We start from the raw sequence: 26,456 nt of genomic DNA on the forward strand, positions 1-26,456 counted from the left end.
AACTTTGAAGATGGAATGAACAAACTTCAAACAAATACAAACTTCAAAAAAAACGTTTCTGCCTTTCTTTCTCTCTTCAGACCACTTTCTTTCTCGCTTCAAAATGTGAAATTTGAAGTTATACGATGCTCCTATTTAAACGAAAACTACACAAAGTCTGGCCATTAAAGCATGCATGTGACCAAGCCAAAATTACACGAAGTCGTCTGGCCATTTAACCATGCACTCTGCAAGCCACACTGTATGCATGTGACCCTTCTTGCACAGCTGCAACTCCTAGCTTGTAAATGGTTCAGCCCTAGCCTACAAATGGTAGCCAGTAAATGGTTCAGCCTAGCCTGCAAATGGCTCACGAACAATGCCCTAGCCAGATGCACCTGTCTCGCAGGAAGCAATGGCGGGACTGCTTGATGGCAAGAAGCAATGGCGGGACACGTTCCACATTGGCAAGGCTTGTGCATGTCCCGCCATTGCTGTTGGTGGCTTGGGTAGTCTCGCAAGAAGCAATGGCGGGACACGTTCCACGTTGCCACGGCTTGTGCATGTCCCGCCATTGCTGTTGGCGGCTTGGGTACATGGAATCTTTCCCGCAATTGGTGTTGGCGGCACCCTCGCCTCGCAGCCACGTCACCACCCTTCTCGCCAGTGGTGATGGCGGCATTAATGGTCTCACCATTACTTCCGGCGGCACCCCTACAAAAATAGACCCCCTCCGTTAATACTTTCAGAAGGGACCCTATTTGGTAAATAGTTTCTAATAGGGTCCCTCTATGATAAATTTGCCTCGTTTTGTCTTCTCCTTATGCCAATTCCACAATTTCTTTAATTTACCAGTGTCATCTTAAAGAACTTACCTTATAGTTAAATCATATTAATAAATTAATTAAGTGGCATGATAAATTAGTCTAACAATATTATTAAATATTTGTGTAAAATATTTTAAACTATTCATATACATAGATTAAACTCTATTTTTAAATTCTTTAAAGAGTTTATTTCCTTTTATGGAAACACACACTACATGCTATATATGGCTCATTATATTCAATCCATTGAATTTGGATCATATTTGAAATGAAATACGTTAGGAAAATTCAGTCAGTGCTCGTGTAATAAATTACTTTTTTTTATTAATATGCATTGTATCTATGGCTTTAAACTTGATTATTGTGGATTAAGTTTGCTGATAAGTGTTAAGTTTATGGATATGTGTTTAGAAAAGATCTTATTTGTGGATTAAGTATCTTGTATGATAATTTTCACACATTAAAGAAATTAGTCTTTAGTTGTCGGTGAATAATAATTAATTTTCACACATTCATTCAACGTAATAAAGAGAAAACAAGTTTTTGGTTTGCGTCATATTCATATTGACTTGATCGAACTAACTACCTTATTGTTCAAAATGATTAATTTTTTGTGTGACTAAACTAAATGAATAAATAGAACACCTACAAAGACATTTTGACATTCAAATTAATATTAATCCCACTATAGTGTATATGATACAATGACATACCCATATTTATAAGTGTTGATCAGAGTGGGCTGGATTTCTATGTTTAAAGCTCATGGTCCTTATAAGAGAAATGATAGGGTGTTGCTAGGTGCACCCAGCATTATTGCTAATGCACCCAACATTTTTTTAAAATACCAAAACTGCTCCTGCGTTTTTTTCGCAATAGTGATGGGTGTGTGTGAGGGTGGTTCGTAAATCGTACGGATCAAGTTGATCCGTAAGGTTGATACAAATCAAGTTCATCCGTAAGGTTGATACAGATCAAGTTGATCCGTATATTGATATTAAGCATATGGATCAACTTGATCCGTAAGCCTTTTACGGAACAACACGGATATAATGATACATCAACTTGATCAATAAATTGAATCTCTTATTCTTAATCATATGGAATTTTGTGGCTTCAAGTGTGTCTCCAAAGGCCAAAACTCCTCAAATTTTTAATTTGATCTCCTAAAGCTCTTGCTTAATGTATGGAAATCTCAACTATATAACGATGCATCGCCCCAACTCCAATCAGTTGTAATTTCTTTTACTTTGAACTAAAAGGTTAAAAAAGAACATCTATCTTAGTAAAGTGTTACAGAAGGAGAAGAGACAGAATTCAAAGTAATACCCTATAAAAGGTGGTTTAAATTGCAAGCGTGAAAAACTAAGTTTATTTTCTAACAGTTTAACCCCAATTTCAGGTGCATAATTAGAATTTCTTATGAAATTAGAAGCAAAATCACAAGAAAGTTGTGAGATTCAATTTTCCGGCATAGGTTTGTTGAAACAATCTTGATAGGAGCACGATTTTATGCAGTAGACACCAATAGCAAAGGTGTTAAATATCTCAAATAAGTGTCAACCATGATACCACTATACTTAATTGGTTTTGTATGCAGACATTTATCACTTGTAAACAAATTGACAAATAATAATATAGAGCATATTATGTTTGATCTAATTTTTATCAGTTGAATGATATTTCACATCCTACAAAATATAAACTAGTGGTGACGATGATAGTAGATAATGATAGACAAGTCAACCAATGATCGTGGCATATCATAACTAAGCATGCTTGTAAGGAAATAAACAAGTTTGAGATCACGTTCAACAAAGAAATCAAGAGGATAATGCAATCATACATATGAAAAGAATGCAAACAGAATGAATAAAAATCCAACCTTAATCTTTTGAGATATCCATAGGTCAACATATTAGTAAAGCTTATTTCTAGAAGCATTTTGTTTGCTCATGGACCGCACACTCTCAGAAACAAGTTCTTGTGTTGTTCCTTCGACAATCACATGGGTTAAATTGTTGCACATAATTATGCTAGCCTTAATTTATGAATATGCTATATTGTACCCAATTACCATGGTCAATTTTGTATATGTCAATCTAAAAAATGATGGTTAACCAATTAGTAAGTTTAATTAACAATCTTTATATGAAAAGTTAACAACATATGTCTAAAACTAAAATTTAAGTTACATATGAACCTAAAACATTAATAGCCTCAAAAAGTTATATATGAATTGAGTTCTCTACTGACATCATCATTCACACCATTTCTCTTAAAAAACTAAGACAAATATAAAAATTCGATCATGTTGAATATAAAGTTTCAAAATCATTTTTTCTTAAATCATGTGAGTATAACACATTGTCCAACATTCAATTTATGCACTTACACAACCTAAAAGGACATGTAGATTCTTAGACCAAACTAAAACTAGCAGTCCCAACAAATTAGGTGTTTAACAAAAATGAAGATGAAAAATTTGCGTCAAGTTAACACTTGACAACAATGTGATGTGAAGGATAAAATCCAAGCATAAAGAACTTGTTGACCATTGATCGCTAAGGATCCAACACTTAATTAATAAGACTTAGTAGTCCCAACAAACTAGGTGTTTAACAAATATGAAGATGAAAGTTTTTCATCAAGTTAACACTTAACAAACAATGTGATGTGAAGGATAAAATCCAAGCATTCAGAAAAAGCATTAAGAACTTGTTGACCATTGATCACTAGGGACCAAAAACATAAGTAATAAGACTCTAATCATCACTATCTTGCGATATGAAACAAACCTACTACCAATGACCTTTTTATACTAATAATCTAGATCAAACACAAATGTAGCACAACTAACACAATTTGAACCTAAAAACACTCTTAATAAAGAAGAGGAAAGGAATGCTTTGGGTGCATCATGTGACATGATTAAGACAATAAAGATAAACTTATGCATTATAGTAATCACAAATCGTATACATCTTGTTAACCATGTACAAAATAATTTTAACCATCCTGGTTAGCATAGTTAACCCAATGACAATATTAGTCTACAAAATAATATCATGACATCAGTAACCATTTGCAATAAGAGAATTAACCATGGTATATATTTTAAATGTATTAGCTCTATATAATGTGTAGTTAACCGCTGACATCGATAAAATTAACAACTTTCAAATATTGTAAAGCATTAAGCATCATGTCCATATCCTTCATGTTAATGATACAGGGCGCATGTATGACTTAAGAAGCAGTACAATTATATATAGGCACTTGTTCATCATACCAAAATACAAATAACGCACACACAAAGTAAAATATGAAATTTCAACATGCATGTAATGAACCTAAACTATTTTTGGATTCTATAAAATAATAATTCTCGAATCCTAACTCAAGCATGGCAAAGACATTGATTGGGAATCACACTCAAACATATGGGCAAACTTTTGGATTCTCTCTCAATACTCAAAAACCTTGAACTTTCATCACAATAACTCATAATCTAGATATGTGTGAACCCAAACAACTAAAGAAGCATGCAAACACAACTATCACAAGCACAACAACCATCATCTCATAAGAAAAAAATTAATACCTAAAGTATTGAGATTTCTATATAAATACTTGGGTTACACATAGGTATTTATACAAAAATCACTTATGTCAAGTCGCACAATAAAAACTACGGAGTTAACTACTCTAACGAATAGTGTTAACCATTTATCAGTAAAATTACACTTAACTATATACCTAATAGAGTTAACCACTAATCACACATGAGTTAACCCTTTGAATTACTCTGCAACAGTTTCATAGAGAAAAGAAAGGCATACCTTCAAGTCATGAGAGAAATGCAACCGCAACAATAGTTTCAGGTGAAGTACCTCCGACGACTAACGTTGGACAATGTTCAGATCAGGTGCGACGATGGTTTATACAACATGTGACTAGGAGAACGAAATTCAGCTACAACATCAGCTTTAGGTGGACCACCTCCGATGACTAATGTTGACAAGGTTTCAATAGGGTGTGATGAGTTCAAACAAAGTGGGACAAAACAAGGATTTCATATCTCCTAATCCTTCACATTGTATCACTCAGAGTTGGGAGTGGTGAAATCAATGCACAATGAAGATGGAGGAACGACTTGGGTGAACGCATAATGGAGATGAAAGAACGATGAACACACATAAAGGAGAGAGAGGCAAAGAAAGAGAAGTTGTACCCTAAACTACTCAATTCTCCCTTTTCAATTGAAAATTTTCTTTTTACTTTTTCTTTTTCTTTTATTAAATATAAAATAATATAATGATATATTTTATTCCACATAGGCAATGATCGGATGAATAGTGATTACTGTAGAGCGGTACGTGTATCACTACTCTAAAAATGATCAAATGTTAAAAATAGGTAGCAAATTTTGCAAGAAAAAACATTTTGGCAAAATTATAAAAAAAAATATGGTGATATCCTTAAACCAACTCAAAATTCGATTGGACCATCCAATTTGACGGGAAATCAGTCACGTGTCTCATCCGACGCTTCCTAAAAGCTGGTGTATCCTTAAACCAACTCAAAACAGTTGAATTGATCAAAAAACCTAGTGGATTGACCGATTTAGCTTAAAATTGTTTTTTTTTAATTCAAAACAACGTCATTTTTTTATTGAAAAAATATTATAATTTATGACACTTTTTGAGTGAATTTTATTTTTTATTATCATAAATTATGCGTATTATGTTATTTGTTGTTCAATATTATCATGATATTATATTACAATATTTTAAAAATATTTTATTAACATCAGTTCGATTCAAACTTAATCCCAATTAAACTATTGACTTTTAATCTGGTATCTTGATCTGGATCACAGTTACTATAACATTGTATTTTTTTTTTACCACATAAAAAATATGACATAGAAACAGTGGGTTCCTCCTGTACCAAAATAGAAACAAACAGTGAGTTTTTTTTAAAAGAAATCCGTGGGTTTGACCAACATCTATGTTAGGCGTTAAAGAATAAATACTTTGACTTAAATTTATTTTTCAGTTTTATTTATTGATATGTGCCTTCAAAAAGACATGCTGGCAACATTTGATAATTAATTAGGGTAGCTGATTCAAACTAATTAAAAACATATATAAAAGATTAAAATTAGACCTTAATTATTAATCTACATTAACTCAAGGGAAAAAAGGTCAGAGTAGATTTTATTTCACATTAATTAACGATATTAACTTTTTTTTAAAAAGAAATTTCTTTATGACATGCCGATAATAATTAGTAGATGGAAATTGTTTGAAACATATATTAAAGATTTTTGCGTCATAACGTACCAGTAATAATTTTAAAATTTTTTATTGGATATTTTTTCCTTAATTACTTCTCTTTCATTATTAATGATGCTAGTATATTAAATAGAACCCCACACATTTGCTTCCTTCACAAAACACAAATCACTTTAATCAACTCTCCAAGTCTTAATCTTTCAAAGAGAATTCAACAAAAATAAGAGAAATTTCTCTATCGTGAAATATGCAAAGCCTAATCACTTGTGTTTTGATTATTGCTTTTATTTCACCATGTTTATGTCATAGGTGGAATGTTGGAACCCAAAACACAATTTATAATGTGATAGATTTTGGTGCCGTGGGAGATGGCAAAACAGACGATACACAAGTACGTGTGTTTATGTTTTGTTATTTCTAATTCTAAGGCTTAATTGTACATTTCTTTTTTCTACTATTGTTATTTTTTATTCTTTTTTGACAATTTGTTTTTTTACCTATTTTTATTGTATAATATGACCTATTTAATTATTAACTCCACATCTAATATTTAACAAAAATGTTAATGAAAATGAAACATTTAACGGCACATTCACATTAACACTCTATTACTTTGTCAGTATTTTTGTTAAGTATTGTATGTCAAGTTAACAAATTGATCAAAATTATATTATTTAGCATTTAACAAGACATTTCTATTTTGAATTGATGGTAGGCATTTTTAAAAGCATGGCAAAGCATGTGTGAAGCACAAGGGACATCAACTCTATTAATACCACCAAACAAAGTATTCTTGGTGACGAGCATGTTACTAAAGGGTCCTTGCGTCGCCCCAAGTGTTCAAATTCAGGTATTTCTAATATCATATCCAACTGCATACCATCAAACTATTATTTCTTTTTTGTTTTATTAAGCTTTTGGTACTCTAAAATTTTATGATCTTTTAATGTTATTTTTATTTTTGAATATTTTAAATAAGGCTCTCATAAAATATATTTCGTTATTAATTTTCATTTTTTCTTAAATTCCATTTTAATTTACTTTTGAATTTATTTAAATGTCAAAAAATTCTCATTTAATCCGTATAAATGTTACAAGTTTTCTCTTAATCTGTAGACTGGGATATAAAAAAAATATAAAAAAATTATAATATTTACAAATTACATATATTAAAAAGTAAGTGAAATACTACTTAACAAAAAAAGAGTAACCCAATTATTAATAGATATTCTATGATAAAATATTTTTTTTAAAAAAAACTATTCAAAATAAAGTAAGTGATAAAGTGATAATTATAAGGTTTTAAAGAATAAAACTTAATAGAGTCATTCATTAGAATCTTTCTGGCATGTTCAAAATAAATATCCAATACTGAATCATTAAATGGAAAAAATAAACAATTTTCTTTTTCTGTTTTTTTTCATTAAGAAAAACTAAAAAATGTTAAATATATTTAGATGAATAAATCAAAAAGGTGTTGAGTCATAATATATAGACTATTGTACTAAAGTTAATTTGGGTTTCTCCTATTTGTATATCTTGGCCTTCTGGAATCCTTTTAATAATTGAAAAAAAGTCCTTGCAATATGACTTTGTATTTTCTCATTATTTGTTTAATTTTCCTCCACTCTTCTTGTAGCTTCAAGGGGTAATAGTTGCACCTACCAAGGATGCATGGGTGGAAGGTAATCTGAATACTTTGATTATGATCTCAAATGTAAACGGTCTCACAATTGATGGAAGTGGTGGATTAATCGATGGCTACGGTTCTGCTTGGTGGGCATGCAAATCTTGTCCACGACCATCGGTTTGACTACTCTAAGCTCTATTTTCCCATAGTTTGTTTTTTTTATATTGATATTGATATAAAAATTCAAATTAATCATTATTACTTTAGCATTTTTTAATTTCTACTTTTTAATTTTTTACTACCTCAATCTACGTCAATAATGCACTTAGGTACAAGTTAGTATATTCTTCAAATGCAGGTTCTTATTATCAATTCCTGCAATTCTGTTAGTGTTACTAATCATATACTAATTTATTCTCAACACCAATTGACTGAATTTTTCATGTGGATGATGCAGGTTCTTATTATCAATTCCTGCAATTCTGTTAGTGTTACTAATCTGAACATGATTAATAGTCCAAAATCTCACATACACGTAAATGGTTGTGAGGGTGCCACATTTTCTCATATTAATATTAGTGCTCCCGGTGATAGTCCTAACACTGATGGATTTGACATTTCTACTTCCAAAAATATCATGATCGAAGATTCAACTATAGCCACCGGTAAATTAAACAAAGTTTTCATCTAATGAAAATATATATAGTATCAAATTTCAAATTAATGTTTTAAAATGATTACTATATGTGCAATTTTAACTTACATTGTCTTTCTACTTAAACAGGTGATGATTGTATTGCCATCAGTGGTGGCTCCTCCTACATCAATGTTACTGGGATTGCTTGTGGACCAGGCCATGGAATAAGGTTTATATAAATTACGTTTTAATTTATTTAATATATTTGGGAGTGATATCCTTCAACCTAACGCACTTATTAATATGAAAATAACAATTAAATATTTGATGGAATTATATCACACACTTGCACATGTCATAAAACTATAAAATGATTCCTTGATTAAATTAATATCTTTTGTTATATCCAATTTGTAACTATAACAAATCTCATCAATTAACATGAATGAATTAATCAGCATTGGCAGCCTCGGTAAAAAGTTTGATACAGTCCAAGAAGTTTATGTACGAAATTGCAGCTTCATAAGAACTACAAATGGAGCAAGAATCAAGACATTTCCAGTAAGCAAAATATATACGAGTGACAACGTATTTGCTTCCTATAACTATTTTGCTATAATTATATATTTTGTACCCTTTTCTTAAACAATGTAGTTATATAAAAGACCATCATTATACATTGGAATATATATATATATATATATATATATATATATATATATATATATATATATATATATATATTCTTTTAAATCCTGGAACATTGATTTAGAGGTGTAAGGAAATATTCATATGCATAGAAAAAAATTATTCCCAATATGTCTTACCACTTGAAAGGAATATTTTATTCATTGTATTTTTTTTTTTTTATAGAATGGAATGGGTTATGCGAAACAAATTACTTTTGAGGATATCACCTTAGAACAAACTCGCAACCCAATAATTATAGATCAAGAATATCGTGATTTAACGGTATTCACTTAACTATACATTGATATTATATCCCGTTATTCCAACTTGTTTATTTTGTCTATTGTCTATTAAAGTTGTATTTTTGGAATAATTAGAATCAAGCAGTTGAAGTCAGTGATGTGACATACAGAGGAATTCATGGAACATCTCTAGATGGAAGAGCTATTACCTTAGATTGCGGCGAGTCTGGTTGTTATGGAATTGTATTGGATCAAATCAACATTGTCTCTTGTTTAACAGGAAAGTCTGCTTCGTGTTTTTGCAATAATGCTCATGGAACAGCTACAGCTACAAATCCAAATTGTACTTGCTTATTACCATGAAATCCTTGTTACCCACTCAAACATATCTATAAGTGAAATAATGAGTATTATCATATTACTTTTTCAATAAAATATTAATGTGAACACTCATTTTTAGGTTTTTTATTTGCTCCTCTTTTATTTAATTTATTATATGTTTTTATTTTTATAGAATGGAATTTGCCAAAGTAATATATATAAATAACTACATTTAATGTTATACATAACATTTAATTACTTGACAGTATACAAATATTCCATAAAAAATTATTTTTTTAAAATTATGTAAAATGATAAGGAACGCCATTTCTTAGAAATTGTTCTAAATGAAATTATTTACGTTCAAATAAATTTTTCCTTTTACAAATTTTTGTGTGACAATTTTTGGCAGAAAAAGAGAAAAGAAGTTTATTCTTGAAAATTTCACAAATAGAGTTTCTCTTTCACATTAGAAGTTTTTGTACGGCACACAAATATAAGAATCAGTGCGACCTGCACCCGGGTGTTTGGAATTGTCGTTTGTTGCTACAGAACACAACTTGCCAAATGCCAAAAGGAAAGAGAAACATAAGTATACACTAAAATCCACACACAAGAGTTCCAATAACTCAAGAAAATTAGTAACACATTGTGAAAAATAAACACCACGGAAAGTATCACTTTAACTAAGTATCACTTTAATTTTTTAATTTTTAATGTAATATTAATATTAAAATCAATTCTATAAATTATTTTTCTTTTTTATTTATTAGTTCTTCGGTATAAAATAATTTAAGACGATATTTATTTTGAGATGGAATAACTAGTTTTTCAGTAATGTTTGATTGAAAAAGAGAGGAGAAGAGAGTAAAAGGGAGGAGAGAATTTTTACAATTTTCTCTTATGTGATTTGGAGATTTGGAAAGAAAGGGAAAATTTGTTTAAGTGGCACCATAAAGTTACAAAAGTAATTATTCAATAATATAAAGTACTTTCACGGAACTATAAAATACATAATACTACAAGTACTTCCGCGGAATAAACTCAAGCACTTTGTCAAGAGAAAGTCGAGAAGTCAATCTTCTGTAGAACCTAGATATTATTGCACTGTCAAATAATATTAAGAAATGATTACATAGGATATGAAATTTAATATTCCCAGGCTCGTCATTATGACAAATAAACAACAAGGAAAATATATAGGTGATTTAAAATTCATATATAGACAAATGACAACTACTTCACCAAAAACAGATCAATTTTCATGAGACATTATGCATCTTGTAACAACTATGAATATATGATACATTTTTTTAAGGAAAATGAATTTTATTATATAACCTATATGATACATTTCTTATAATCCAGATTGGATAAACTTCTCAAAAAATACTTACAATAAAAAAGAGTAAAATGAATCATATCTCTCCCATAACTAAAATCAACTTCTTTTCACCTCAACTTTTGAGAAGTTCTCTCATCTAATTTCTTGAAAAGTGAATATGCATAAATTGATTTTAGTCTATAAGAAAAATATAATTTATTTTACTTTCTTAATTTTTCCTATTATAAATACTTTTTGATAAGTTTACCGAAATTGACCCTGTCATGTTAGTTATCAAGTAGAGATTAGAGAACAAAATATTTCAATGTATTGTGTTAAATTTACCATGAATATTTTGTTTCTTAGTAACCATTTTGTGTCCCCATTGTTACGGAACATACTTCAAGGGAGGACTTCTATGAATGATTAAGTTCATTTCTTAATCTTTTACACACAAGATAAATCTACTCACACTCCTATAGGGTAGAAGAGGGATTTATAGGGTATAACAAACATGCATACACATACATAGCAACAAGTGTAGGAAACATTGTTGTACATTTAGAGGCTGCATTTTTTCTACATTTTCCTGCATGTTCTCTACTGTAATCGGAGTGTCTTCTTAATTTTTCTTTATATTTCATTTAGTGAATCAGTTCCTATCAGAGCATCTTCCACGCTTCAAGCACAGATGGTTCATACGTGAGGAGGCCAGAGGCGTATTAGATATAAAAAACTATTCATAAGTCTTCACCTCACAGGTTAAGCTTTTGGAATAATTGGTTAATGAAAACTACTAACACAGTTTTTATCAGTCATACATATCAGCATACAAGAGGGAGAACAAAGAAATCAGATCAAAATAAGGATTAGAAAGAACTAACTCAACTATATCCACTCCTTGATTGATGATCTTATATTGATGTTTCTATATCAATAACACACAACTGGATCTAGATCCTCAAAAACTACATTTAACACTAACATTTATTTTAGGACACAAAAGTAAGATATATAATTACATATTAAAATTTAACACCAATTACATATATTATACCCTATATATCTCGCATACCTTTCAATAACTTCCTTCTCGAGCTACAATAAATTCCTCCATTTTATCAGTATCACCAATATCAGTAGGTACCAATATCTCATCCTCAGTTGTGAAATTGTATCTACCCCCAATAGCTCTTAAAAGCTGATACACTTCAAACATGGTGGGCCTCTCCTTTGGCGTTGGTGAGACACAGTTGCATACAACCTTTAGAAATTGGAAAAGCTCGCTATCAGCATCCTTGCTGACTAGTGATTCATCAATGGCATCATGGTGTTCTGCATTGCTTGTGAGCTCCGTAATCCATTCTACCAGATTTCCTTTAAAAGTTTCCGGAGCTTTATAGACATTGGTAGGTCTTTCACCTGTCACCAACTCAAGAAGAACAGTTCCAAAGCTGTAAATATCCCCTTTAGTTGTGGCAACCAAAGTTCTTGTGTACTCAGGAGCAACATAACCTAAATCACCAAACTCCCCATTTACAAAAGTACTCAAATGAGTATCAATTGGGTTCATCAGTCTGGCAAGGCCAAAATCAGAAATTTTCGGCTCAAAATCTGCATCCAACAACATGCACTTCGAGCTAATGTTTCGGTGGATAATACAGGGATTGCAGCTATGATGAAGCCATGCTAAACCTTTGGCAGCTCCAATTGCAATTTTGAGCCTTGTAGTCCAGTCAAGGGTGCTCACACCATCAGCAGGATGAAGTTGGTCATGGAGGCTTCCATTTGGCATATTTTTATAGACTAAAAGCCTCTCCCTTTTGGCCATGCAAAAACCTAAAAGAGGAACCAGATTGCGATGTTTGACAGTACCCAGCGTACCCATTTCAGACATAAATTGTTTTTCAGTGTACTGAGATTCTTGTAATCTCTTAACCATAAGTGTCGTGCCATCATCAAGGACAGCTTTGTAAACAGTTCCTGTTCTTCCTGTCCCAATCATATTGGTATTACTGAAGTTGTTAGTAGCCTTCATGATATCACTCAGTTTCATTTTTGGAATTGATTTCTCAAACATAGAAACCTGATGTCCATATCATATTAGTTAGACTTAGGCATAATATCCTCATTAGAATTCAATTGTGTGTAAATCATACAAACTAAGGCTCTTTAAATTTTACACAAATTAATTTTTCAGAAAATATATTCTACATTTTTTAAACTTTGACAAAAAAAAAATGTATAATTTATCAGTTCCATTTAGAAAATATTTTATTTTCCTTTGTTTAGTGCAACAGTATGCAAAACATGTTTTGCCTATTAATATACACAACATAGTAAAGGAAATATAATATTTATTACGAAAATGTTTCACTTGAAACTTGAAAGAATTTAAAAAAAATGAAATATTTCTAACAAACTAGTTCCTATCTTAAACATTTAAAACAATTATCTATTGCTACAAGACACAAATGGATCTACAAGAAAAATGAATAGTTGTGTAATCATATATGTTCTGTGCAATGCACCAATATAGCTTGCCTTAATTTGTTTAGTTCCTTTTAGACTTCTTGCCCATTTGTTTCCTTCAGGGTCCTCTTCCTTCTTCTTGAAAGAAACACGTCGCACAAAGAAGAACAATCCAATACACAATCCTAATGCCACAAGAGTCACCCCGCCAGCAGCAGCTCCAGCAATAACAGCCAAGTTACTCTTGGAAGACTTGGTTTGGCAAGGCGCCAATGTTTTTCCTCCACATAGGCCTTGATTATTTGCATAATTTTTTGAAACTCCAACGCTAAAGATTGGAACTGGCCCCATCAAAAGATTGTTGGATACATAAAATGTCTTGATTCGTGAGAGAACACCAAATTGTGGAGGAATTTGACCACTGAGTCAATTCTGATCAAGTTTAACCCTGTGTTTGGATGGAGCAATTTAACATGGAAATTCATTTTTCCAAGGAATTTAAAATGATTCATGATAAAATAGCTTGTTTGGATAGAGTATTTGAAACAAGATCTAATTTCTGGTATTTTTATGAATCATTTTGATTGACTAAAATAGTGGGATTTCAAATTCTCTAAAAAAATATAGAATTTGAAATTATTTTTTCGGAGATGCTCACTTTAACTCACGTTCTTGCTCGTGACTCTTTTTCGCTCAAAACACACAACTACGGGTGACCAAAGTTTTTACTGCCGATATCGACATAAGTTGTTTTTCAATTACTTTGGCCGATGTTTTTTCGATCAAAATTTTTCTGTATGATGTCAACCAAAGCTATTTTTTACAGATATCGACTAAGATTTTTTTTAGATGATGTTGGTTAGGGTTATTTTCTCACTGACATCACTCATGGAAAGTTTTTGCTAATGTCGGCCAAGGATTTTTTTGTCCGTCGTCATCCAGATTTTTTCAGTTAATGTTGACTAATATATTTTTTGGCCAATGTTGACTAGAAATTTTCTACTTACATCGATCACGACTAACTTTTGAGTAAACACATGTTAGGGTTTTTTAGCTGATGTCAGCTAGGTTTTTCCAGCCAACATCAGCCAAAGCTATTTTTAGCCAATATTGGTTAAGGTTATTTTTTAGCCGATGTTAGTTAGGGTGTTTTGGCTGATGTCAACTAGATTTTCTTAGCCGACATCGGTTAGGATTTTTTTGTTGCCATTGACTAAGGTTTTTTGGCTGACATCAGCTAGAGCTATTTCTTAACCACATTAGCTAGGTATTTTGGTTGATGTTGGCTAAGGTTTTTTCTGCTAACACCAGCTAGGTATTTTTTACCAACATCGGACATGAATATTGTTAGTCGACATTGACTAGGTTCTTATAGTTGACATCCACTAGAGTTTTTCGGTCGATATCGGTCAAATTTATTTTTTAACCAACATCAGCCAAGGTTATTTTATATCTGATGTTGGGTAGGATTTTTTGTTCGACATTGGTCAGGACTATTTTTTTTAGCCAACTTCGACTACGGATTTTTCGGCCAATGTTGACCAATGATGTTATTCGGCCGACATCGGGTAGGTTTTATTGGTCGGCAACAATCAAGCTATTTTTTAGCCGATATTGAGTAGATTTTTTTGTCAACGTTTGCTAGGATTTAACACCAATTACATATATTATACCCTATATATCTCGCATACCTTTCAATAACTTCCTTCTCGAGCTACAATAAGTTCCTCCATTTTATCAATATCACCAATATTAGTAGGTACCACTATCTCATCCTCAGTTGTGAAATTGTATCTACCCCCAATAACTCTTAAAAGCTAATACACTTCAAACATGGTGGGCCTCTCCTTTGGCGTTGGTGAGACACAATTGCATGCAACCTTTAGAAATTGGAAAAGGTCGCTATCAGCATCCTTGCTGACTAGTGATTCATCAATGGCATCATGGTGTTCTGCATTGCTTGTGAGCTCCGTAATCCATTCTACCAGATTTCCTTTAAAAGTTTCTGGAGCTTTAGACGCATTGGTAGGTCTTTCACCTGTCACCAACTCAAGAAGAACAGTTCCAAAGCTGTAAATATCCCCTTTAGGTGTGGCAACCAAAGTTCTTTGTACTCAGGAGCAACATAACCTAAATCACCAAACTCCTCATTTACAAAAGTACTCAAATGAGTATCAATTGGTTTCATCAGTCTGGCAAGGCCAAAATCAGAAATTTTTGGCTCAAAATCTGCATCCAACAAGATGTACTTCGAGCTAATGTTTTGATGGATAATATGGGGATTGCAGCTATGATGAAGCCATGCTAAACCTTTGGCTGCTCCAATTGCAATTTTGAGCCTTGTAGTCCAGTCAAGGGTGCTCACACCATCAGCATGATGGAGTTGGTCATGGAGATTTCCATTTGGCATGTTTTTATAGACCAAAAGCCTCTCCCTTTTGGCCATGCAAAATCCTAAAAGAGGAACCAGATTGCGATGTTTGACAGTACCCAGCGTACCCATCCCAAACATAAATTGTTTTTCAATTTACTGAGATTCTTGTAATCTCTTAACCATAAGTGTCGTGCCATCATCAAGGACAGCTTTGTAAACAATTCATATTCTTCCTGTCCTAATCATATTGGTATTACTGAAGTTGTTAGTAGCCTTCATGATATCACTCAGTTTCATTTTTGGAATTGATTTCTCAAACATAGAAACCTGATGTCCATATCATATTAGTTAGACTTAGGCATAATATCCTCATTAGAATTCAATTGTGTGTAAATCATACAAACTAAGGCTCTTTAAATTTTACACAAATTAATTTTTCAGAAAATATATTCTACATTTTTTTAACTTTGACAACAAAAAATGTATAATTTAGCAGTTTGATTTAGAAAATATTTTATTTTCCTATGTTTAGCGCAACAGTATGCAAAACATGTTTTGCCTATTAATATACACAACATAGTTAAGGAAATATAATATTTATTACGAAAATGTTTCACTTGAAACTTGAAAGAATTAAAAAAAAAAGGAAATATTTCTAACAAACTAGTTCCTATCTTAAACATTTGAAATAATTATCTATTGCTACAAGACACAAATGGATCTACAAGAAAAATGAATAGTTGTGTAATCATATATGTTCTGTGCAATGCACCAATATAGCTTGCCTTAATTTGTTTAGTTCCTTTTAGACTTCTTGCCCATTTGTTTCCTTCGGGGTCCTCTTCCTTCTTCTTGAAAGAAACACGTCGCACAAAGAAGAACAATCCAATACACAATCCTAATGTCGCAAGAGTCACCCCGCCAACAGCAGCTCCAGCAATAACAACCAAGTTACTCTTGGAAGACTTCGCCTTGCAAGGCGCGAATGATTTTCCTCCACATAGGCCTTGGTTATTTGCATAATTTTTTGAAACTCCAGCGCTAAAGATTGGAACTGGCCTCATCAAAAGATTGTCGGATACATAAAATGTCTTGATTCGTGAGAGAACACCAAATTGTGGAGGAATTTGACCAGTGAGTCGATTCTGATCGAGTTTAAGGGTATTAAGAAATTTACAGTTTGCAAGACTCACAGGAATCTCCCCAGAAAATTCATTTGAAGCTAGAATAACAGATGTTGCAAATGGTATACGAGTGGCTATGTCTCCCGAAATGGTTCCAGGGAGTTTGTTAATTGAAAGGTCTAATTCAGTTAAGCTTGAGCAATTTTGAATGCCGCGAGGAAACTGGCCCTTGAGTCCCATGTTCAATAGTTTGAGATTCAAGACCCTGTTCTCATCAGGGTGCCAACACTCAACCCCATTAAACCTGCTGATATACCCTTCAGTTTTGTTGTTGAAATCCCTAGAGAACTTCAAATAGTTATATGGGTCTTCAAGGGACTCTTTGATACTTTTCAAGCAGAAGATATTAGTGTTGGTAGTTGATTAGATGATAGTTGATAGTTGATAGTTTTAGAGAATTGTTTTAGAAGGAAGGCTATGTCATTGATTTCTTGGATTGTCATGATAGATTAGTATCATGATAGTTCTAGATTCTTCTATCTTATACATACACTTATAGTTCTAGATTGTTCTACCATATTCATACACATTATAGTTCTAGATTGTTCTACCATATTCTATAGTTCTAGGATATTCTACTATTATATTTAAGAATATTCTAGAAATTTGTAGCAATTTCAACACTCCTCCTTTATGCAAATTTCTGTGACTCCGAGCATAGCTCGTAATTCTTCAAATCTTGGTCTTGGCAAAGCCTTCGTGAATATGTCTGCAATTTGATCTTCTGTTCTGCAGTAGTCGAGTTTGATCTCTTTAGTTGCTTCAGCTTCTCTGATAAAGTGATACTTGATTGATATGTGTTTTGTTCTGCTGTGATGAACTGGATTCTTCGCCATTGCAATTGCTGATTTGTTGTTGCAATTGATTTTAGTAGGCTCATCTTGTTTTTCTCCCATGTCTTCAAGTATCCTACGAAGCCATATAGCTTGACTCGTTGCTTCAGCAGCTGCCACATACTCTGCTTCTGCTGTTGATTGTGCTATTGTAGCTTGCTTCTTCGACGCCCAAGAGAACATTCCCGATCCTAGTGAGAAAGCATAGCCAGAGGTACTCTTCATGTCATCTGTTGAACCTGCCCAATCACTGTCGGTGTAGCCAAGTAATTCTGAGTTGGTTTCGGTAGTATACCATATACCGAACTCTTTTGTTCCTTGTACATACCTCAAAATTCTTTGTCCTGCTCCAAAGTGTATTTGACTTGGGCTTTGCATGAATCTTGATAGAAGACTTGTAGCATACATTATGTCAGGCCGTGTAGCTGTCAAATATAGAAGGCTTCCAATTATACTTCGGTATTTGGATGCATCAACTTCTGGTGCTCCATCATTCTTCTGTAGTTTCTCATTTGTTATGAGTGGAGTAGCAATAGGTTTGCAACCATACATCTTGAATTTCTTAAGTAAGCCTTCTGTGTATTTCTTTTGCGAGATGAATATCCCTTCATTTCTCTGACTTACCTCTATGCCGAGGAAGTAACTCATCAACCCAAGGTCGGTCATCTCAAAGGTCTTCATCATGTCTTCTTTAAACTCCATCATCATCTTAGTATTGTTTCCCCTGTAGATAAGATCATCTACATATAGAGAGAGTAAGAGAGTATACTGACCTTGAGACTTGATGTAAAGTGTAGGCTCACTCTTGCTCCTCCTGAATCCTCGATCCATGAAATACTGATCGATTCTGCTATACCATGCTCGAGGTGCTTGCTTCAAACCGTAGAGTGCTTTTCTTAGTTTTAACACTTTGTTTTCTTTGCCTTCAGACACGAATCCTTGTGGCTGCTCCACATAGATCTCTTCTTCAAGTACGCCATTAAGGAAGGCAAATTTGACATCTAGTTGATGGATACTCCATCCTTTTTGTGACGCAAGAGCTATTAGAGCTCTTATGGTATCAAGACGGGCTACTGGTGCAAATGTCTCATTGTAGTCAATTCCGGGTTGCTGTAAGTAACCCTTAGCTACTAGCCTCGCCTTGTGTTTCTGTATGGTGCCATCAGGGTTGAGCTTTGTCTTATAGACCCACTTAACCCCAATGATATCTTTTCCATGGGGACAATTTACTAACTCCCATGTGTTGTTTTTCTCAATCATTTGTATCTCTTCTTCCATTGCCTTGACCCATACTTCCTGCTTTGACGCTTCTTCAAAGCTTCCAGTTTCAAGTATGGCCAAGTTACAGGTTTCATATATGTCTACCAAAGATCTCACTCGTCTTGGAGTAGACTCTGGTGACGATAGTTCTTGATCTTGTTGTTGTGATGGAGGTGAAGGTGGTTCACCTGGGTTTTCTTCCTCATCTTCTTCTTGAGGTAGTTGAACGGGTATAAGAACGTTCTTCTCCACTTTTTCTTCATCCCAATTCCATGAAGCATATTCATCAACTTCAACATCTCGACTGATGACGAGTTTCTTAGTTTGCAAGTTGTAGACACGGTAGCCCTTAGAGATATTGCTATACCCAAGGAAGATACCTCGTATAGTCTTGTCTTCAAGCTTGTGCCTCTTCATGTCTGGAATATGAATGTAGCATATAGATCCAAAGACCCTTAGGTGCTTTGCTGATGGCTTCTTCCCGTTCCAAGCTTCAATTGGAGTCTTGTCTTTTACAGACTTAGTTGGACATCTGTTGAGTATGTAAACAACAGTGTAGACTGCTTCAGCCCAAAATATGTTAGGTAGTCCCTTTTCCTTGAGCATCGATCTAGCCATCTCCATAACTGTGCGATTCTTTCTCTCGGACACTCCATTTTGTTGAGGAGAATATGCGACTGTAAGTTGTCTCTCAATGCCTTCATCCTCACAAAATCTTTCAAACTCGCGAGAGGTGTACTCTTTGCTGCGATCACTTCTTAGTACTTTTATCCGTTTTCCACTTTGATTTTCAGCAAGGGCCTTGAACTTTATGAATACTCCAAAGACTTCTGATTTTTCTTTTAGAAAATATACCCATGTCATTCTAGAGAAGTCATCAATGAAGAGTATGAAGTACCTATTGTTCCCATGTGATGGCGTTCTCATTGGTCCACAAACGTCTGTATGTATCAGCTCCAATAGTTCTTTCGCTCTCCATGCTCCACTTGTTGAGAAAGGAAATCAGTGTTGCTTACCAAGAAGACATCCTTCACACACTTCATTGTTCTCCTTTATGCTTGGAAGATCTCTCATCATGTTCTTCTCATGTAACAACTTCAAGGCATGTGAGTTGAAGTGGCCAAATCTTCGATGCCATAGCCATGAATCATCAACTTGTACCTTCATGGCAACGTTTGTTGCATATTTTAAATTTAGAGGGAAGCTTCTATTGCTCTTATTCATCTTTACTTGGGCTATCTTAGACCTTTTATTTTTGTTGTCTAAGATTTTGCATACACCTCCTTCAAAGTGAAGTGTGTAGCCTCTCTCCATCATTTGGCCAATGCTTAGAAGATTTTCTTTTAGGCTGGGAACTAGTAAGACATCATGGATGAGTCGCATACCTTTATCTGTCTCCACCATGACAGTGCCTTTGCCTTTTGATTCAACCACACTTCCATTTCCCAGTTGAACTTTGACTTTGACAGACTCATCAATACTTTTGAAAATAGTCTCATCCTTGGCCATGTGATTGCTACATCCACTATCCAAGTACCAGTTTCCTCCATTTTCTTTTATTGAGTCATGAGTGGCGTAGAACGTACATTGTTCTTGATCATGCTCCTCTGCGATATTAGCTTGATGCCTATTTTTGTTGCGACAATTTTTCTCTACATGCCAGAACTTCTTGCAATGGTTGCATTGTGGCATGTTACGGAACCAACAATTTTTCTCTGCGTGGCCTTGCCTTTTGCATATATTGCATGGAGGATTTTTATCTGTTTTGTTCTTAAGGAAATTCCTAGAACCTTCTCTTCTTCTAGAAGTTTCTCCATAATTTTTCTTTCCTCTATTTTCTTTGTTTTGGGGCTGAAATTTAAACTTTGACTGGAAGACATTTTCAATTGTATCTTCTTTATGCCTATACAGTCTTTGCTCATATGGTTCAAGAGAGCCCACAAGTTCTGTCTCTGATAGAGTGGACAGATCTTTGGTTTCCTCAATCGTTGTCACGATTGGGTCAAACTTTTGGGGCATAGTAATTAGAATTTTCTCAACAATTTTCTTGTCAAGAATATCTTCCCCAAAAGCTCTCATTTGATTAACTATTCCTTTAACTTTAGAATAATAATCTTTAACTGTCTCGGACTCCTTCATCTTCAATAGTTCAAAATCTCTTCTTAGAGATTGAAGTTTAACGGCACGTACCTTAACACTTCCTTGAAACTCCTCTTGCAATGTGTTCCACGCTTCTTTGGCAGTCTTAGCTCCCATAATTCTTGGGAAAATTGGATCAGTCACCGCTTGTTGCAAGGTGAACAACGCCTTTGAATTTTTCTGTATATTTTTCTTCAACTCTTTTTCTTGAGATGCATTAAGAGCTGAAGTATCCGCGGGAATGGTGAAGCCTTCTTCTACTATGTCCCATAAATCTTGAGATGAAAAATATGTTTCCATTTTAACACGCCAGAAATCATAATTTTCACCATTGAAGATAGGGACAGAAATAGTTGACGATTGAGTAGTGTTATCCATAGCTTAGAAAAAATATTATTGGAGTGGGTTAGTAGTACAAAGGAAATTTTTGAAGTAGTTGGGAGGATTTTGGAATGGTAGGTAGGTAAGATAACTACGCCCAATGTATGACCGAACGTAGCTCTGATACCACTGTTGGTAGTTGATTAGATGATAGTTGATAGTTCATAGTTTTAGAGAATTGTTTTAGAAGGAAGGCTATGTCATTGATTTCTTGGATTGTCAATTACAACATACCAATTGCCTATTTATAGGCTCAAGTCACCAACCTCTCAATGGTGGTGAATGTTTCTACATTACTTTAGGTCTTTCTAGAATTTTCATGATAGATTAGTATCATGATAGTTCTAGATTCTTCTATCTTATACATACACTTATAGTTCTAGATTGTTCTACCATATTCATACACATTATAGTTCTAGATTGTTCTACCATATTCTATAGTTCTAGGATATTCTGCTATTATATTTAAGAATATTCTAGAAATTTGTAGCAATTTCAACAATTAGTTTCAGTCCCATAGGTCATGCCACAACTAATCAGCAACAAGAAATTAACAAGAATATGGGAGCTGGAAATCCAGCTATGCAAAACCATCTTCACCAAGATCCTAAAAACAAGCCAAGAGGAAGTAATCCAGACACCTCACTCAGATGGCTATCCAATCCAAGCAACAACACAACATATAAACTCCATAGCACCATAATCCTTCGAAGAACACACCCTGAAAAAACATTGAAAAGAAAACCAAAAGAGCAGAAAACACAGTTCAACACCTCACACAAACCAAGTCAACCATGCAAAAGTAAACAAAATCAATAATAAGGACAAAACTTAGATACAATTCTTTACGTGTTTTTGGCATTTTTCTCTAATCAGAATTGGAGTTTCACCTCGGTAATCAGCGTAATAAAGTTTTGCATTGAAGGTCAACATAGATTATCAAGATAAAACTCCAATTCTGATTGGAGAACAATACCAAAAGCACTATATGTAATTTTTGTCCTAATAAGAAAAGGGCCAAAAATCCATACTTCACTCCAAAACAAACACTACAAGCCAAATTGCTACCCAATCCAAGTCACAGCACCACATATAAACTCCATAGCACTACAACCCTCCCAATAACACATCTTGAGAAACAATTGAAAACAAAACAGCATAAAAAAAAGTTCATCACTTCACACAAACCAAGTCAGGCATCCAAAAGTAAACAAAACCAACAAAAAAAACAGACAAAAAGAATCTATACACAAGACCAAAACTCATGCTGCAACAAAGCAAGAAAATTGACAAAAGAAGAAGAAAAGATCAAAACCCAGAGAAACCCTGTAGTATAGTTTATTCCAACACATGAAATGGGAAGAGGAAAAAAAATAAAATTTTGCAAAATTGCTCAAATAACCACCTGAGTTTTTGATAACCCAATTCAGGAAACCCCATGAAGCTTTCAGGAAACTCTGCTCTGCCCAAGAAAAATACACAACCACTAAGTAAACAGCAGAAAATGAAAAGCAGCAAAAATTGTATTTAGAAGTGAACCAAGAAGTTACCTTTGAGAGCGTTTTAAATGATAGTGTGGATGTGAATGGGGAGAAAAAACAAAAAAAGTGGAGTGGAACGGGTCAAAAAAGTTAAAGCCGAAAATTTCCAAGCTATAGAGGAAAATACTTGGACCTTTGAAATACGAAGACTTGTGAAAAGTGCATCCCTGAGTTGCTGTGACTCGCCATCGTGGAAAATTAAGGGTCTTATTATTATTAGGCAAAAGAAAGACAAAAAAAATTGCAACACAAAAAGGAAAGAGCAGTTTCTTAATTATTCTTTAATATTTCAATTTCTGATTTATAAATGTAGCCTTAACGTGAGTCAGTAGGTCATTTGCTGTGAGAGATGTAAAGATGAACAAGAGCTTACTTAGCACATCTGCTACACTCCATTGAAACTCTACTTGTTAGATGGACAAAACTCAGAGAGTTTTATGGACTCACTAGAAATCATCAGGTGACATTGACCCACTATGGACAAAGTGTTTTTCTCTTCACCGTCTTCAAAAGCACCTCTGAACCAAAAACTTACCCTAAACGAAATTCCTTGTATCACCAAGTTCCTAACTTGATCACTTTTTAAGTCCTACTGAGTGAGTAGAGAGTGACTTGCAATAGTTTGGTGGATAATTAAGCACTCCTCTCTACTTATCATATATATATTTAATATGAATTTGATGTTAATTTCAGGATGTGTCGAGTACCATATATTGATTTATGAAAGCTACAAGATTCACTCATCTGAACTTGAAAGAATAGACTACAAAATGGATGGAGGAATTTTGCATAATCACATAATTTGCTTACTTCTAACTTTGTTTTATTTTGACTTTGTTTGTAATTAAAGTAAATTATTACTCTACTATTATCAATTTGTAAATTTTTGTTTATAAGTTATTTTGTGAGGAATATTGGAACATGTTGAACACTTTATGATATATTTTGTTTATAAATGTTTATAACTATTCTTGGTGCATGATATATTGATATACTTTATTTATAACTTTTGATGCATGACTAATTTTATGTGTTTTTTACAACTTTGAATGATAAGTTGTTATCGATATAAATTGATTATAGGTTGGTAATTAACAAAGAAATAGGATATTAAAAAAACAAAAAAAATGTTGTTAGTAAATAATAACATTGATTTTTTGCAAAATCAGTGTTATTTTAGCAAAAAAACAACATCGATTTTTTATTTTTCTAAAAATCGATGTTGCTAAGAAGAAAACAACATTAATGTTATCTTTTGCTAAAATAACATCGATTTTTAAACAACACATGTTAATATTGATACTTTAACGTCGTTAGTTTCAACATCAATTAATACCCAGTGGTAAAAGTCCTTACTAACCAATATAAAAAGTCAATTTTAGTGTAATAGTGGTTAAAGGAATAAATTTTAATGTAGGGACCATGACCCTTTATTAGTAGTTATATAACCAATCTCCTAACAAAGTATTAAATTAATTAAAATCTATATTTTAATACTTTTGTTTGTGGTTTTCATTTAAACCGTTAAGTTTGTCAAAAAAGAAAAACTAAAACTGTTAACAAAAATGTTAAAAAATTAATGAATTATTAAAATTTCATTTTTCTTGTATTTTAAAATAGAAATTATAATAAATTATCTTTATAAAATTGTTTAAATAAGTAAATTTACAATTCATAAATGTATCTTTTGTGGATTTTTATAATTGTTAAAGATTGACTAGATAAAAATGTTAACAATTTGGTATAATTACATTTTTTGTCCCACTATTTATTTATTTTGTTCAATTTCATTTCATATTTAATTAAAAGTTCAATTAGATCTAATCATTTTTAAAAGAATCTCAATATAATTATTTTCATACAATTTTGTTGTTAGGATTTACTACTAACATTAATTTAGAATCATCCTTAAAAAATTGAAAAGACCGCATTTGGCTGAATGGATACCTAATTCCTCTTTTGTTTTTAATGACAACTTAGAATGGATACCTAATTCCTCTTTTGTTTTTAATGACAACTTATTCAATGCGAAGTAGATATTACCCAAATAAATCCCCTCACCATTTTATCCATTTCACAAATATCAGTAGGCATCCAATAATCTTGCATAACATAAGTAGGTATAGATGATAACACAAATTTTACAAGAGTGGTACGACCAACTCTATTTAAAAGCTTATTCTTCCAACCAGCCAATCTCCCCTTTCATTTTATCTAGAATGAAAGCAAAGTCATAATATAATTCTTAAGTCTCCCAGAAAGAAAAGGAAAACCCGAGCATTTATCAATTCTTTGGGTTTGGGTATACTAGACTCAAATTAATCCTTCAACATAAGCACAATTTCTAGGAGCAAGAAATCTAGATTTGTAAGTATTAATCTTGAAGCCTTCTGCCAAACTAAAAGAGTCTAAAACTTGCTTGATAAGCCTTACGTGAGAAGTTGTTGCTTTGATGAATAGGAAACAATCATCAGCAAAGATTACAATAATCTGCATGAGAAATCCAAGCTGCCTGAGAGTGAAATCTTCTATTTTTTTCCTAATATGGCCTGAATTATGAGTAAGGTAACATCTCAACAAGAACATGAGGAAAAGACAAAAGAGCCAATCAGGATTTGACAAGTATCTATCCAATTTTTTTACGAACATGACCTAAACTTCCTCATTTAATATCTAAATCTAGCATGCTACACGAATCCATCATTCGACCCAAATGATCAGTTGATCGATTTAGATAAAGAAAAAGAACCTCCACACTAATTACCTTATGTTGCCTAATTACTCGCCAACTTAACAAAACCATGCATTCTCCCTTTTTCTCTTAATCTAACTCTATCCAACAACATTACTACATTAGAAATACCAAAACAAGAGTAACAACATGAATGAACTAACCTAGCTCGTGTATGGCTCGAGTTCAATGTTCGAAGAAGCTCAACTTACTTTCAATAATTTGAATTCCAAGTTCTTAAAAAAAATTACCTTATTTTATTACTAATCTTTCTCGAAAGTATATTATTCCTAACATTTTTAGTTTTTCTTTTTATCGGCAAATCTTTATTGTTAATTGTTAATTTTTTTAAGAAAAATCTGAAGAAGTATGTTTTACAAACCTTTTTTTTAGACAAATGCGCGCGTGCATGCGTAGTTTGTTTGAACATAGTTGCCGTCATATATATACATGCATCAACTAAAACTAAGTCCTTAACATTCTTTCAACATTAGAAGAATTAAATCAATTAACTATACTTAATTGAATTTTTAGTGTAAATTATTAAACAAAATAAAACATTTAATAAAAATAGAAAATAAAAAATGACGC

The 26,456-nt window shown here is 32.9% G+C and overlaps 1 protein-coding gene, 1 long non-coding RNA gene and 2 pseudogenes across 4 annotated transcripts; 1 reads left to right on the plus strand and 3 right to left on the minus strand.

The window, feature by feature from the left end:
- Window positions 1-6,282: 6,282 nt before the first annotated feature.
- Window positions 6,283-9,735, plus strand: LOC114405459 (probable polygalacturonase At3g15720). Of its 3 annotated transcripts, XM_028367979.1 has the most exons (8): window positions 6,283-6,497; window positions 6,822-6,956; window positions 7,746-7,913; window positions 8,194-8,401; window positions 8,521-8,602; window positions 8,832-8,934; window positions 9,247-9,345; window positions 9,441-9,735. In XM_028367979.1, exons 1-8 carry the CDS (start codon window positions 6,354-6,356, stop codon window positions 9,666-9,668), a joined length of 1,167 nt encoding a protein of 388 aa, XP_028223780.1. In that variant the 5' UTR covers window positions 6,283-6,353; the 3' UTR covers window positions 9,669-9,735. The 3 variants fall into 3 exon arrangements, with proteins under 3 accessions (XP_028223780.1, XP_028223781.1, XP_028223782.1); XM_028367980.1 differs by lacking the exon at window positions 9,247-9,345; XM_028367981.1 differs by lacking the exon at window positions 6,822-6,956.
- A 2,166-nt stretch (window positions 9,736-11,901) lies between these two features.
- On the minus strand, window positions 11,902-14,780 carry LOC114405113 (annotated as a pseudogene).
- Window positions 14,781-15,116: 336 nt separating this feature from the next.
- Window positions 15,117-22,209, minus strand: LOC114406398 (annotated as a pseudogene).
- Window positions 18,156-18,794, minus strand: LOC114406399. Its single transcript, XR_003665415.1, has 2 exons — window positions 18,587-18,794; window positions 18,156-18,238 (listed from the first exon to the last, which is right to left on the minus strand). It is a non-coding gene; the product is annotated as an uncharacterized LOC114406399 (long non-coding RNA).
- Window positions 22,210-26,456: the final 4,247 nt, after the last annotated feature.

This window comes from Glycine soja, chromosome 3 (assembly GCF_004193775.1).
Source record: "Glycine soja cultivar W05 chromosome 3, ASM419377v2, whole genome shotgun sequence".
NCBI classification, from domain to species: Eukaryota; Viridiplantae; Streptophyta; class Magnoliopsida; order Fabales; family Fabaceae; genus Glycine; species Glycine soja.